General features: G+C 34.6%; 1 protein-coding gene across 1 annotated transcript; it reads right to left on the bottom strand.

Annotated features, from left to right (window-relative positions):
* Positions 1-9,647: 9,647 nt before the first annotated feature.
* LOC146921619 (uncharacterized) lies at positions 9,648-11,162 on the bottom strand. The gene has a single exon (XM_085711342.1). It carries the CDS (start codon positions 11,160-11,162, stop codon positions 9,648-9,650), a length of 1,515 nt encoding a protein of 504 aa, XP_085567468.1.
* Between the last annotated feature and the right edge of the window lie 4,699 nt (positions 11,163-15,861).

Genomic DNA, 15,861 nt, shown 5'->3' with positions numbered 1-15,861 from the left:
GGCCTAACCTCCATTATTTCACAATTCCTTAAAGTGTTTACAGCTCCCTTTGAAGAAGAACCACCTTCAACAATAAATAAAATCAAGTCTAGGAATTAGTAGAATAATAAATCATAACAAGTTGAGAAATAAAAAAATTTCAACATGACATAATGCATTATAACTAGACTTTTTCAACAATATAAGTAGTAGCACTTTGTAAAAATAAAAAAAGAAATTAAAATTCATCATCACAAAAAAAATTAATTGATAAGTTTTCATTTTATGAATTTATGTTTTTCACAAGGTTAACATATGTTTGTCGGTACAACAAACACAATGTTCAAAGATAGGGGTGGACAAAACCCGATTCTGTCTTATGACCTCTTCTGACTCGGATGTAATGGGTCGGGCATGACTCAATCAAAAGAAAAACACAGACAAAAAATATGGGACATTGCATGGACAAAACAAAATCAAGGACTAAGTTCGGGTTATCTATTCATCCCAATTTAATTTGAGGACAAAGTTTTTTTTTTAATATTAGTTTAAATACTCTCTCAGACTCGGTGGTCTCTCACAGATGACTCTTTCACTTCCACAATACCCACTTTCTATTTCGACCTCAACCTAAAGTTCACTTCAGACGTCATCCATCCTCATCTTTTCTCATTCACTCTCATGCTGTCACTTCTCCAACTCAGCCTCATATCATCACAAACCCTTGTTATTGAGTAACGATTGCACTCTTTAATTTATGTTAATATTTTAAAAATGTTTGTACCCTTGTTATTGGATAAAGGTTCGATTCCCAGCATTTTGTTAATAACTATTTTATGTTAATATTTTAAAAATACATTAAAAAAGGGTACAACTGTTATTGGATAAAGGTTCGATTCCCAGCATTTTGTTAATAACTATTTTATGTTAATATTTTAAAAATACATTAAAAAAGGGTACAACTGGGTGTTGAACTGTGTACAAGTTAAAAAAGGGTACAACTGGGTGTTGAAAAAAGGGTACAACTGGGTGTTGAACCGTGTACAAGTTAAAAAAGGGTACAACTGGGTGTTGAACCGTGTACAAGCAATTTAACAACACAGACTCAAACTGCTAGGCCATGTGAATAATCATGTCAAAGTAGCAACATATATTATATATAACGAATTGTTTAGGTTTATTATATGAAAAAAAAGGGGAATAACTTGGTGTGGCACTTGCCACACCATGCTTCAAGGTGGATCCGCCCCTGCTATGCTTATTCATAAATCAATGTAAATTTTAGTTCGCTTCTTAACAAAAAAAAAGTTAGTTCATTCTAAAATATATGTATTTTTAATGGTCTCAACGGATTATTTCCCAAAATTCTAACTTGATTAACTAAGTAAGAAAATTATCTCCAAAACACTAACTAAATTTTCTTTATTGTGATTACTAATTTATTTGTTTCACTTTTGATCGAGGTCTCTATCACACACACACACTATTCCTTTTTTTTAATCATCATATAATTTTTTTTTCTTTCGATAAAAACTTCAATAATATGATGTTCTCGTACAATAAATCAATATCAATATTTTTTTTTGAAGAAAAAATCAATATCGGTATTAGATTCAATTTCTCTACTTTGCACATTATTCTCCCGATGTAAAATCAAATCAAAGGAAAAAAATTAATTTATTTTCTTGCACAAATATTCATAGTTCAAGCAAAAAATCATATGAAAATTGTAAACAAAAAAAATATCAAAATTGAATAAAATTGTACAAATCGAGAATAAATATCATGTAGGGATAAAAAAATTATTACCTCCAAAATCATAGCATTGTGAATAATCATTGTCGCCCATTGCAAATTAGAGCTCTTCAAACCCTAATCAAATTCCATCCAAGAATCACAAAAATCAAATTTGAATACCTTGATTGTTAGAATATCCAAAATACAGACAAATAGGAGATTTATAAAAATGAATCACGAGAATCATGCATAAATATTATAAAATTGGATTTTTTTTTGTTTCACAAAACATCTTACAAGTAATTAAAAATTCAATTAATAAAAAGCAATCATCCTACAACCCAGTGACTTTAGGTATACTTCGTTTATGCGAAATCGATTTGATTAGGCATGAGAATGTGTTCGATTAACCATGGCAGTGAACAAGCGTCACAAATAACATGATTAATGTCATAACATAGTTCAAGCAATACTAGCTAAGCGCCAGAATATGTATCAATTTTTATTTGAACTAAATTAAACAACCAAAAAATCAATTCAAATCATCTCAATTGCAAAAACTGAAATAAATTGAATAAACATTAATAGAATTGATTTTATGCACACAAATAAAGATACATTGAATTGATAAAGAAAGAAATAGATATGTAATCGAAGTACTATTAAAATCCAAATCTAAGAATCAATTAACGACGTACACTGGCACCTATGGATCGATCTAGGGTTTTAGGCTTCCATAGGTTTGCACAAAATATGTATTATGAAAACGGCGGAATGAAAGATGGATTTTGGATCCAACAATTATCCTTATTTATACGGATAAACGGAAAACCTAATATCATTTGGGTCTTGATAGATTGAGCATGAGTTGGGCTTTAGATATCAGCCCACAATATTATTGGCCCAAATTTGTAATCAACTTCAGGGCTTCAGAGATACGCAGATAAGAATGCAAGCCTATAAAAAATGAGCTATAATGCACTGATCAAATTCTACTAAGGATAGTGTCTACGGTTTGGATTTGAAGATCACTAAGCGGTTCCATATTGGCCAATAGGTATGTGCCACAACATCAAACATAGGTTAAGTTAATTTAACTACACACTAAAGCATTGGGTTCATTGACATCACACTTAAGGGTTAAGTGTTAGTGTCTCCCAAAACACTATGAGTATTTATGGGTGGAATAATTTAATGCATGTATACACATTCGAAGTTATAGTATAAAAAGATACCGATCTCACAAGGACTGTGGGGCTATAGTTCCTCTGGCTTTCTGGTAAATAACTTATTTACAAGAAAATAATATGTCACAACAATAAAATAAAGATAAAAGTTTGGGGAAACAGTTAAAAAGACTTAAAAGTTCTCAAAGATGAAAATGTGGTTTAAACAATGAATTAGTTATGACAGAGCTTCACTATGATCTACAAAGCTATAGCTTTCTATGGATTCATAGCAACCTGGAGGCCTTTGGGGGTATGTTGACTCAGCCATCATGTTAAGCATGGGAATACATACCTTCACCGAAGTACAATAACAATATTTAACATGCAACATTAGTAGGTTAGGTCATCAGTAGCTATCCAACAATGGAAGAAGCTGAGCCTCGCCTATGACAAGAGTAATTGTTAGATCTCAACGCTTCTCATCACTCCTCAAAGATCTAACTGACATTCAAGCTGTAACACCTTAAACCCTTAAAGCGATAAATTACGCAAATAATACAAATCATACAAAGGATTTAGATGTTACTTCTTTTATAAGTCTAAAACATGCATAAATAATTTTTAAAAACATCGCAGTGGAATAATATCATACAACTCCTCAACAGATAATATAAAAGTCTCCAAAGTAGCCATGTCACATAATCATAATGCATCACCATAATAAATCTCCAATCTCAACATACTGAGTGAATAAAATCTCAACAAGTCATAAAATGTAAATAACAGACAGATACCCCTAATCAGAGTCCGACACACTAAGACTATGAAAGCAAAAGGCGTGGTAGCTCCAAAGCTAGCCTCCAGCAAACTCACCAAGCAAAGCAACAACTACTCCTGCACGCTGTCTACCCATCCATATGAATAAGGTAGGCGGTCAACCAAACGATCACTGGGGGTTAGATAACAATTCACAATTAAAGTATAATCAAATGAAAGTAAATGACACACAATTAATTTCAAATGATTAAACAACACTTAATTAAATCATTCACAACAACTCAACATCATTAATAATCATCAAGCATACAAGTATAGTAATACACGAGTACATTTTCACATCTTAACATATTCACCAAATTTCACTAAGTATATAAGTCACCAAGTTTCACCAATGCAAGTATTCACCAAGCACATAAGCAAGTATAACACATATAGCCAATTATCGAATGTATGATATGCGCCTAGACACGACTCTATATGCATGTGGTATTTTAATAACATTCGTTGAATACAAAGTATTTTAATCATCGTCGTTGGATATAAATATCCAACTTATGAATGCATGAACATATGACTCAATAATGCATACGTTCAAATGACAAATCACCAACATGAACATCGACATTTTTCATATATGCGATCACCATCAATATCATCACCAATTTGCATGTACGAATTCACCATCAAAAATAAATCATCAACATTAGAATCATCATCATAATCATCATCAACAACAATCACCTCAAAGAAGCAACAAAGTTTCAAATTCATATTTCACATAAAAGATGGACAACTAACCACATCATGATATTCATCATATTTGTCGCGTCATTTTTCGGAGATCAAGGCTATTTAATTAGCTTTTGACTCACTTTTTATTTCACGACTTTGAAAAATTTTATTTAAATTGGGGGGTCCGGGGGTTGGTTATATTTAAGGAAGGTATTAGCACCCTAAATATTCGTAGTACTCTACGAGAACCTTTTAGTTTTATTTAACATTTTGTGCTATAAACTTGCTTGCTTTTTTTTAAAAAAAAAAAAAATGAAACTTTGAAATGATTAAAAAAAGGAAGACCTAATTATCTACATTTTATTGATTTGGAAGGACGAGTGTCCTCTGCCTACGTACCCGTGAGGGATCAAAACCTCGTAGTTCGGGGTAGAAATTGACGTTTGATTTGTTTTGTGTTTTTTATTAGTTTTGAAAAGGTTTTAAAGTAAAAAGCCAAGTGGCAAATGAGAATTGGTTTGTATTTTTTATATTGAAAGAAAATAGACTCAAAGTATGATTAAAATTGATTTGATATTTGATTAAGAAAAAAAATAAAAAGAACGATCACTAGATTGAAAATCAAGGTTTATTATGAAAATATTTTTCTGATTTTTTGATTATTTGAATGTTTTGTGGTTTTGGAATAATGAATGAAAATTAAACTAATGGAGCAATGAAATTAATAGCGCGTGGATTTTTGTAGTGACGTTGGATCACCACAAAATCCCTAATCTATTTTTTGTATTTTTTGATATATATAAAGCGGTAAAGAAATAAAAGACACACACACACACACACACACACACACACACACACACACACACACACACACACACACACACACACACACACACACACACACACTTTTTTCTCATTTATATTTACATTGGACCTAAATACATTCTAATTGCTGGAAAATAAATGACAATAATTAAAATGCTAAATAGAAATAAAAAAAATGCTAAAAGAAATAAAAATGCAAGAAAATAAAAGAAAATAAAAGGAAGGGACAAACGAAGGGACAAAATTACCGAAGGGACAAAATTCCGAAGGGACTTATTCCGAAGGGACAGAAAAAAGAGAGAGAAGAAAAGAATAGCTCGTCAACACAAGCTAAATGAGGGAGAAGAGAGAAAAGTTCTTTGACAACTCAAGAGAACTTTTGGTGTCTTTTGAAGTGTGGAATGAGGGCTCTATTTATAGGTGAGGAGGTTGATGAGAATGGAAAAGTGGTTTAATGGATTTTGATGGTGATTTGAATGGTGTTTAATGGTGAATTTTAAAAGAGGAATGTGAAAGTCGACACTTGACTTGAAATTTTTTGGACCAAGGACATTTTATTTTTGGACTCATTAAAAAAAGTTATATAATAAAAAATAAAAAAACTTATAGAAGTAATTAAACTAAAAATAAAAAAGGTAAAATGGAAAATAATAGGAAAAAAAGTTTCTGACTCTGAGATTGTGCCTTTGAAAGTGGCGTGTAAACAAGACTTGTTTTTTGGACATTTTCTTTTGGACATTTAAAAAAGGAAAAAAAAAAGTGACTAAAATAAAAGAATAAAAATAACTAAAAATTAAAATTAAAATTACAAGAAAATTAATAAAAGATGGAAATTTTACTAAAAAAAGAAAGGAGAGAAGAGGGCCCGATATCGGAACAAAAAATGAGGTATTTTAAAGTACCCCTCTACCGAAATTTCCTTGAAAAGTCAGAGACTAATCAGGGTCAAAAGGCACATGAATGTAGGACCCTAGGTCAAAAATTGGGGTATGACAGATGCCCCTATTTAAGTTTCTTCGTCCGGAGATTTGAAGATGGAATCTTCAAGTTGACGGAACGATGAGACTTAAATACAAAAGTACACCAATTTTGGACCTAAGATGCTGTGAAATGCTCATGATATAAGTATGAATGTAGGACGGCAAAGATGATTTGACTGGGGACGAGAAACAACAACGGGATACCCAAATTCGTTGAAGAAAAAGGGATCCGACTCCGCTAGGGAATGTAGTTTCACTGGGGAAAAGATTGTCTACAAGACTTTTAGCGACATCTCTTGAACAGCTAAGCTGTGGATGACACTATTGAAATTGAAATTGATTAGTGACATCACTAGAACAGCTAAGCTGGGGATGACACTATTGAAGTTGAAATTGACCGGTGACATCACTAGAACAGCTAACGCTGGGGATGGCACCTTTTTTATAAGACAAGAATTTTGCAAGCTATTCGCTTGACATACATGATGACAAAAGAGGGTTGCAAGCTATTCGCTTGACACACAGGTAACAAAAGAGGCTCGCAAGCTATTCGCTTGACACACATGATGACAAAAGAGGGTTGCAAGCTATTCGCTTGACACACAGGTAACAAAAGATGTTTGCAAGCTATTCGCTTGACACATAGGTAACAAAAGATGTTTGCAAGCTATTCGCTTGACGCACAGATAACAAAAGAGGGTTGCAAGCTATTCGCTTGACACACATGTAACAAAAGATGGACTGCAAGCTATTCGCTTGACACCAAGGTAACAAAAGAGGTTTGCAAGTTATTCGCTTGACACCAAGGATAACAAAAGAGGTTTGCAAGCTATCCGCTTGACACAGAGGTAACAAAGGATCTTTGCAAGCTATTCGCTTGACACCAAGGATAACAAAAGAGGTTTGCAAGCTATTCGCTTGACATCAAGATAACTGTAGAGGTTTGCAAGCTATTCGCTTGACACCAAGATAACTGTAGAGGTTTGCAAGCTATTCGCTTAACACCAAGGATAACAAAAGAGGTTTGCAAGCTATTCGCTTGACACCAGGGTAACAAAATAGGTTTGCAAGCTATTCGCTTGACGCACCAAAACAAGACTTTGGGTGACCAATGCGGTTATGTATGAATGATGTGGTGTATATGCTGGGTATGAATGAATGTATGAATATGTGAAAGTATTGATGTATGAATGTATGATTGTATGAATGTATGAATGTAACTTGTACGACTGTATAAACTATATATGATGGGTAACTCGATGAAACGAGACAAGACAGGTAAGATGAGAGGCGGACTGACAACACAGTACAAACACTCGACAAACTTCCTTGAAGATGATACTATTGTGAACGAATTGTGCTGTTGACAGTGAAAAACCAGGCACAAGGTAGCAACAGATGCCTCCTGGGGATAAAGCCCATTGTCAGCCAAAAGTCTGGAAGAAGTCGCCATTTGTAAATCGACGCAGAGTGTTCTTCCACTGGTATGCTTCAGCAGTCATGTTTTTTTTTTCTTTTTTTTTTGAAAATCCCTAACTTTTGCCTGGACCGCCCTTTCGGGTTTTCAGTCCAACGGGAATATATTCCTTTTTTGTGCCCCTAATTTTTGCCTGGACCGCCCTTTCGGGTTTTCAGTCCACCGGGACGCTCTCTATTGCCTAAGTCGCCTTTTCAGGTTTTCAACTTAGCAAGCTTTTCATTTTTTTGTATTTCTTTTTTGAATTTTTGGATTATGACTGCGTCTTGCTCAAAGCAGAGGTCCTCTCCATAGTGTTTAGCTATGTTTCTCTTCCGGAGTGTAACCGTTCTCGAGGCGGATGCGGATGTATGCTTCACCTACTCACGAGTTCAAAGAGGATGTGTTTGTTGTTCACACTTTTCAAAAGATGTAAAAAAGGTTTTGTATTGTGAAAATTTTTGCTTCAAGTATTGCCATCAAAAATAGAAGAAATTTTGCAAATAGAATAAATGAGAGTTCCAAATAAATGGGCACAGGCTCAAATTTGATGAATTGAGTGGTGGCCTGCCAATGGCGTGGCCCCACAGATTTTTGAAAAATTTGGAAAATGGTAAATATATGGGAAGGTACATTGAACACAATAACCGTTATTCTCCCTAACAACTTTGAATGCCCCTGTTCCGAGTCTTTGATCTGCAGATGCTTCGAATCGGAGGTCTTTTGATAGCTGGATGCCCCAAGTGGATCGTGCCTGACCGGATGCGACCTTGAATTGCCCCTGTTCTGAGTCTTTGATTTGTAGATGCTTAAGTTGGAGGTTCTTTGATAGCAGGTATGCCCCATGCTTCGAATTGGAGGTTCTTTGACAGCGGGTATGCCCCAAGTGGATTGTGCCTGACCGGATGCAATTACTTGTCATGATCCTTAACTTTTGCATAGGTCGCCCTTTTTTTGGGTTTCAACCTATCAGGATGATTATATTTTTTTTGTCTCTAATTTTTGCCTGGACCGCGCTTTCGAGTTTTCAGTCCACCGAGACGCTCATTTTTGCCTAAGCCGCATTTTCAGGTTTGCGACTTATCGAGCTCATATTTTTTGACAGAGTATTTCTTGACTGCACCGGCATTCATAGGACGTGTGAGTTTGTCACTATCCATAGTTGTAAAAGTATCGCACACGAGCCTTCATAGTTAGGCGTCCCCTTGCCCTTGGAGTCTGGTTGGAAAGTAGTACAAAGTTCCCTTCTTGAAATTCATGGGGACGAACCTTTTTGTTAGAAGCTTGTTTTAAACCTCTTTTGATATATTAGCACAAGGTCGTCATACGTTTAAATTCGATGAAGCTTGGACTTTAGCAGAACTACTATTGACGGGACTTCGACTTCCACGAGAAGCACGGCCTCCATGTTGCATATTGGGGAAGGAGGGGGGGTTGCCCCTGTTGAAATGTGTACTGAAGTACGATATCCATGCGAGGCAACGGTAACATCTCATGCCAGTCTTTGAAAGTGACCACCATCTTCTGGACAATATTTTTGTTTGTAGCTTCAACGGCCAAGATGCCCCAGCATGCGAGAGATCTCATCGGGAGTGTCTTCATTCTTCCCTTCAGCTTCGGATACAAGGAACTCAAAGTTGGAAGAGAGTACATGGTTAATGTCTTCAACGGGTTTATTAATGCATGATTTGATTATTGATATAAACATTATGATTATGCAGATACGTGGAAATGATTAAAGGAAAAAATAATTTTTTGGTTTTTTGTATTACCATTTTTCCAGAAAAAAGCACAAAATAAAAACAAAGTCGGAATCAAAGCGACTTTTTTAATTGATGAAAATACATAAAGCAAAGAGCCCTAAACAAGTTCACTTCCGCCTCGGGTGGGACGAAAGGATTTTTTTTGAAAGACATAAAACAACAAACAAACATATTAATTGAACAGATGAGTAATAGAAATAAACATCAGCAACGACTCGATTGCAGCTTAAACATTCCATGTGTCAACCTTAGATACCAAGATCCGATAGCGAATTAACTTGCACTTTTCAAATTCAAACTCTTCAAAATGTATAAGGTTTTTTCGGATCAACTTCTGAACTATCTTCTGCAACGCAAAATAGTGCTCGATATCATGACCTGGTGCCCCTTGATGGAAAGCACAAAAGAGATCCGGCCTGTACCGGGATGTCAATTTTGCTGGCACTGGAGGAGGTGCCTTGGTGTAAACCAAATTCTTTTCGAGTAATTTTGGAAACAACTCTGCATACTTCATGGGAATCGGATCAATCTGTGTCCTCGGAGCCTGTTGTTGAGGTTGTTGTTGACATTGTTGGAACTGGGGTTGATAACCCGACCTTTGAACATTATTTTTGATAGGCATAACAGCGGCAACGGGGTGATAAGCGAGATATTGTTGTTGAGGCTGACTTTCCACCACACTCATTTCCTGGTCTTCCTCCTCTGAACTGTCAGTGGGAACACTTTCTTTGACCAAACGTCCTTCTCGGACCCCTTCTTCAAGATGTATTCCCGTAATCATCATCTTTGCAAAGTTGTTGGCAACACTTCCAATCATTTTCTCATAATAAAAATGATCCAGAGTCTTCAAGAAAATCTCAGTCAATTCTTTCTCTTCCAGAGGTGGACGAACTTGATCAGCAAAATCTCTCCATCGCTGGGCATATGCCTTGAAAGATTCATTATCATTCTGGGTCATGGCCCGGAGTTCGTCTCTGTCTGGGGCCAAGTGCAAGTTGTAGTTGTATCGTTGGACGAAAGCATTACCCAAATCTTTGAAAGTTTTGACATCAGCACGGTTTAGTCCCGTGTACCATTTCAAAGCGGCACCAGTCAAACTATCTTGAAAGCAGTAGATAAGAAGTTCATCATTGCCGGCTTGAGGGGACATCTTTCTGGCGTACATTGTCAAATGGTCCTTAGGGCAAGTATTCCCTTTGTACTTCTCAAAATCAGGGACCTTGAATTTGGGTGGTATCACGACATGTGGTACCAAGCAGAAATCATAAGCAATTTCCCCGAACAATTCTTCCCCGCGGAGAGCTTTCAATTCCAACCGTAATGCATCAAACTTCTCTCTCAGCTCTTCTACCTGGTTATATGCAACCACACTTCCTGGTTGATAGATTGGTTCATGAACCAAAGGAGTAGAGTAGGTCATATCAGCTTGAGGGAGCAAAGGGCCTGATTGTTGCGCAAAAGGAGTTTGAACCTTAGAGACAACGGGACAGAGTATTTCACTAGCACTTAAAGGTGTACTCCAGATATAACCTTCCAGCATAGCATGTTGAGGAGTACTAGCAAACACTGTTGAGATCGGAGTAGTGGAAGCAACCGTCTGAGCTTGAGTACTGACAATAGATATTGGCTGACTCTGTGCAACCGTCATCAAAGATACTAAGTTCTTCAAAATCTTATTTTCGGCCTGGAGGGTTGTCACCTCTTCACAAAGCTTGTGGTTCTCTTGTTTAAGATGATCCATTCTGATTTTCTCGAGTGTTGTAGATGTGAGTAGACTGATGGATTGACCTTTTGTAGACAAAAACAAAGTATGAGACACAAACTAGAAACTATGAATGCAGAATGATGCATGATATGTTTATGCAAAAAAAAAAAATGGACACATTTTTTATTTATCGAAGGACTTGTCAAAGTAATTGTAAATATCATAAGGAACATTGTTTCATTTGATAATTTGAAATATTACAAACTGTTCCCTTAAGGGCAAAAGCAAAGTCAAGGAAAAAAGACCCTAACAAAGGCTAAGGTTTAGTCAAGACTTTTGAAGATGTATTTCTTGGTGTTCCTCTTTACAAGGTCAACACCTCTGATGTTTATAAAAACTTATCGAAGTCCTTCGGTATTTAATGATAAAAAGTTTATGAATGTATGCATGTATGCATGATTATGCAACAAGAACGGTGAAAATATGGCGAGGTTTAAGTCCATAATGTTGGAGTCAAGGGTAATAATGTCTTTTGGTAAGGACTATGGTTTCATTTGTACTTGTAACAAGGGTTCTACCAAGTTCCCAGAGTTATCAACCACTCCTGAACACTATCGGGTTACGGAAATACTTCCGATCCAACAATGTTCGTAAGAAAGTCTCGTCTGAGTGTGGTATCGCGTGTCAACTAAACCAAGATTACTCATGATTAGCCACCGCACCACGTCCTAAAAGGCCAAGAGGGGTTAAAGGTAACTAAAGGTCCTCAACTTTCGACAGTCACTTGAAAATAACATGCCAAACACGAATACTCATGCCAACATAATATACTTCCAAGATCCCTCAGTTGAGTGGGGTTATCACATGTGTCACAAACCAAAATTCACTCTTGGCAAGGCACTATGATTATACCACCGTCCTATCTTAAATTTCTCTCAAGTCCGGGTGTAGGACTTATCTCACCACTCACGTTAGAAAGAAGAAAGAAGAAGGATGAACAAATATACACGTATTTCCATCTTTTATTATTTTTTTTAAGCAAGTAATAGCACAAAAAATTAGATAAAACCAAGTTAGGCTCAACCCTCTTAGGGGACATTTCCCCAGTGAAGTCGCCATTTCTGTCGCGTCATTTTTCGGAGATCAAGGCTATTTAATTAGCTTTTGACTCACTTTTTATTTCACGACTTTGAAAAAATTTATTTAAATTGGGGGGTCCGGGGGTTGGTTATATTTAAGGAAGGTATTAGCACCCTAAATATTCGTAGTACTCTACGAGAACCTTTTAGTTTTATTTAACATTTTGTGCTATAAACTTGCTTGCTTTTTTTAAAAAAAAAAAATGAAACTTTGAAATGATTAAAAAAAGGAAGACCTAATTATCTACATTTTATTGATTTGGAAGGACGAGTGTCCTCTGCCTACGTACCCGTGAGGGATCAAAACCTCGTAGTTCGGGGTAGAAATTGACGTTTGATTTGTTTTGTGTTTTTTATTAGTTTTGAAAAGGTTTTAAAGTAAAAAGCCAAGTGGCAAATGAGAATTGGTTTGTATTTTTTATATTGAAAGAAAATAGACTCAAAGTATGATTAAAATTGATTTGATATTTGATTAAGAAAAAAAATAAAAAGAACGATCACTTGATTGAAAATCAAGGTTTATTATGAAAATATTTTTCTGATTTTTTGATTATTTGAATGTTTTGTGGTTTTGGAATAATGAATGAAAATTAAACTAATGGAGCAATGAAATTAAAAGCGTGTGGATTTTTGTAGTGACGTTGGATCACCACAAAATCCCTAATCTATTTTTTGTATTTTTTGATATATATAAAGCGGTAAAGAAATAAAAGACACACACACACACACACACACTTTTTTCTCATTTATATTTACATTGGACCTAAATACATTCTAATTGCTGGAAAATAAATGACAATAATTAAAATGCTAAATAGAAATAAAAAATGCTAAAAGAAATAAAAATGCAAGAAAATAAAAGAAAATAAAAGGAAGGGACAAACGAATGGACAAAATTACCGAAGGGACAAAATTCCGAAGGGACTTATTCCGAAGGGACAGAAAAAAGAGAGAGAAGAAAAGAATAGCTCGTCAACACAAGCTAAATGAGGGAGAAGAGAGAAAAGTTCTTTGACAACTCAAGAGAACTTTTGGTGTCTTTTGAAGTGTGGAACAATTTTCGAAAAATTCGTGTCGTTGAACATTTTTTCAAAAAGTTCGATTCGATTCACAAAACTAGGTTCAGTCCAATTCATTTGATGTTTCCAAAGGGTTAGAAAGCATAGCAACAGTTAAACACATCAACAAAATCAGTTAAGAAAGTCCGGATCGACCCCTGAACACCCAAAACATGGGGTTCTGCATTGTGCAACTTCCCACGGTGAGCTAGAACTCACCCAGTGAGTTACACCAGGACATGATCCCTGTTCTTGGGTTTTCTCTCGGGAACCCCGTCAATTTTCACCTCCAAAATCCCGATTTTGATGCCCTTTGACCCAAATTCGTTCCCCAAACTTGTCCATTGGTTAATATACATCAAAAGACAATCAAAGCAACAACAAATATTCATAACATCAATTCTCATCAAAATCATCATTATGTTCATTTTTCACCAAAACTCACATTTTCTCATTTTTCATTCAAACTTTACAAACAACTACTCCCCCCGGTCTCAAATGTAAGAAACTTTTCACTTTTTAGGTTCATTCAGTAAATGATGTATGTGGTCTATAATAAGACCACATACATCATTTACTGAATGAACCTAAAAAGTGAAAAGTTTCTTACATTTGAGACCGGAGGGAGTACACCAATTCGAACCCCATCAACATACAAACATGTATAAACATTTACGAAGTGAATTTAAACGTGTTTCAACAATAATCGCTCATTAATTTCATGATTTACACTCAAATAAGCAAAAATAATCAAAACAACTTATCACCAAGAATAACTATCAATTTTAAACATATAACATAATAAATTCATGAAGTTTATCATACCCATAATTACACATGAATTAAGAGCACGCAATTTATCATCAAAAAATCAAAAAGGTCACAATTAACACAAAAGCACTTAAACCCATAATTGAAAATAAGAGATTATGGCTTAATTAATGAAAAGGATCTATCCCCCTTGCCTCTAGCTTCAAAGATCCTAGCTATGACTTCAATTTAACTCCTAGCTCTTCAAACCCCAAGCTCTCCCTCTAGCTTCCTATTCTTTCCTCTTGTGATCTACTTTCTCTCTACCTCTTATGTTTTTGTGAAATGAAATAATGAAAGGCTTAACCTAATTTCTCACAAGAGTTATGTTTATATACCACCTTTTGATTGGGCTAGGTTTCTAATTGTCATAACGGGTTTAACATTCTTACCAACTAATTCTCAAAAGTTACTACCCACTTAAACCGTGACTTCCTTGGTAATTGTTGATAGAGATTTAGGGTATAGTTTCCGAAGAATTAAACTTCTAGAACATAATGAAAGTCTATAAGTTCCCTTTGATCTTAGTATTAATTTAAGGAAAATGCTAACTTATGCTCTTGATCTATTAAAATTGAGTGTATAATATTTTTCAAAGACTATTCATATTTGTGATTGAACAAATGATTGGTAATTGATTAAAAGGGTGAATTATCACATGATATTATTTGTTTTACATAATTAACTAATGTTGTGGCTATGTAAATTGATGTACATCACCATTGATATGCTACATGTGATTGTCATAATATTCCATGTGTATTAGAGGGTCTAAGACCCTTGAGATGAATATAATTTATCCACTTTCAAGAAGAATTTGGTTTTCTTCTCTATAAAAAGAAAAGAAATGATCAAGAGACATCAAGTATATTTGAGTAAGTTAATATATATTTATTATTAATTTAATATGGAGCATCCTTGAAGGATTGCATAAAGAGTGGACTATTTTTGATCATTATGTAGATTATGTGTATTATAGTTTCGGAAGAACCACTTTTTAATTTTTAATATTAAAGCATCCTTGAAGGATCACTCAAACAATGAATTTTCTTGATCATTGTTCATGAAGATTTGAGATATAGTTTCTGAAGAACAATAAATGAAATTTGTATTATTGGTTCATTCTAAAATGTATGTATATACTAATTCAAGGTCTTAAGCGAGTATTGTTCCTATAACTTGGCCTCACTAAAGAGCACATTAATTATATATATATATATATATATATATATATATATATATATATATATATATATATATATTGTTGGATTTCGTTTGTGGATGAAAAATGTTTTTTGTAAAAGACTCAAAATGATGCAAGAAACTAATTTTAGTATTACCTTTGACACTACAAAAACTATTGAAGGCTCTAAAAGAGCCAATATTTGTTACACGGGGGAATAGAATTACATATTGAGAGTGATTATATTCCTCTAAGTCTCATTAACTTTCAAGGACATTCTTCTAAATGAATATTATATTGAAATAAGAAACGAAAGACATGTTGAATATCTCTATATTACGAGACATATTCTGGATAAAATAAGTGTAGTGAAAATGTTACATTTCTTTTTCAATGAATTATACTACACATATATTAGTGCAATTGAAGTATATATTATTGTAAACCAAAAGTTTACGAAATTAAGTATTTCGTTGGCAAGATCGGTTGGGTCATCTTCAATATGTTATGATGCGAAGAAAAAAATAGTTAATGTTATTTTTATG

Source organism: Medicago sativa, chromosome 5 (assembly GCF_051527215.1).
Source record: "Medicago sativa cultivar Bolivia chromosome 5, Bolivia_mono, whole genome shotgun sequence".
Lineage (NCBI taxonomy): Eukaryota > Viridiplantae > Streptophyta > Magnoliopsida > Fabales > Fabaceae > Medicago > Medicago sativa.
The sequence above is the reverse complement of the archived record's forward strand: the minus strand, read 5'-3'. Positions and strand labels throughout refer to the sequence as shown.

What these genes read in the sequence shown, in the direction of transcription:
- LOC146921619 (XM_085711342.1), bottom strand. Translation starts at nt 11,162, where the DNA reads ATGGATCATCTTAAACAAGAGAACCACAAGCTTTGTGAAGAGGTGACA.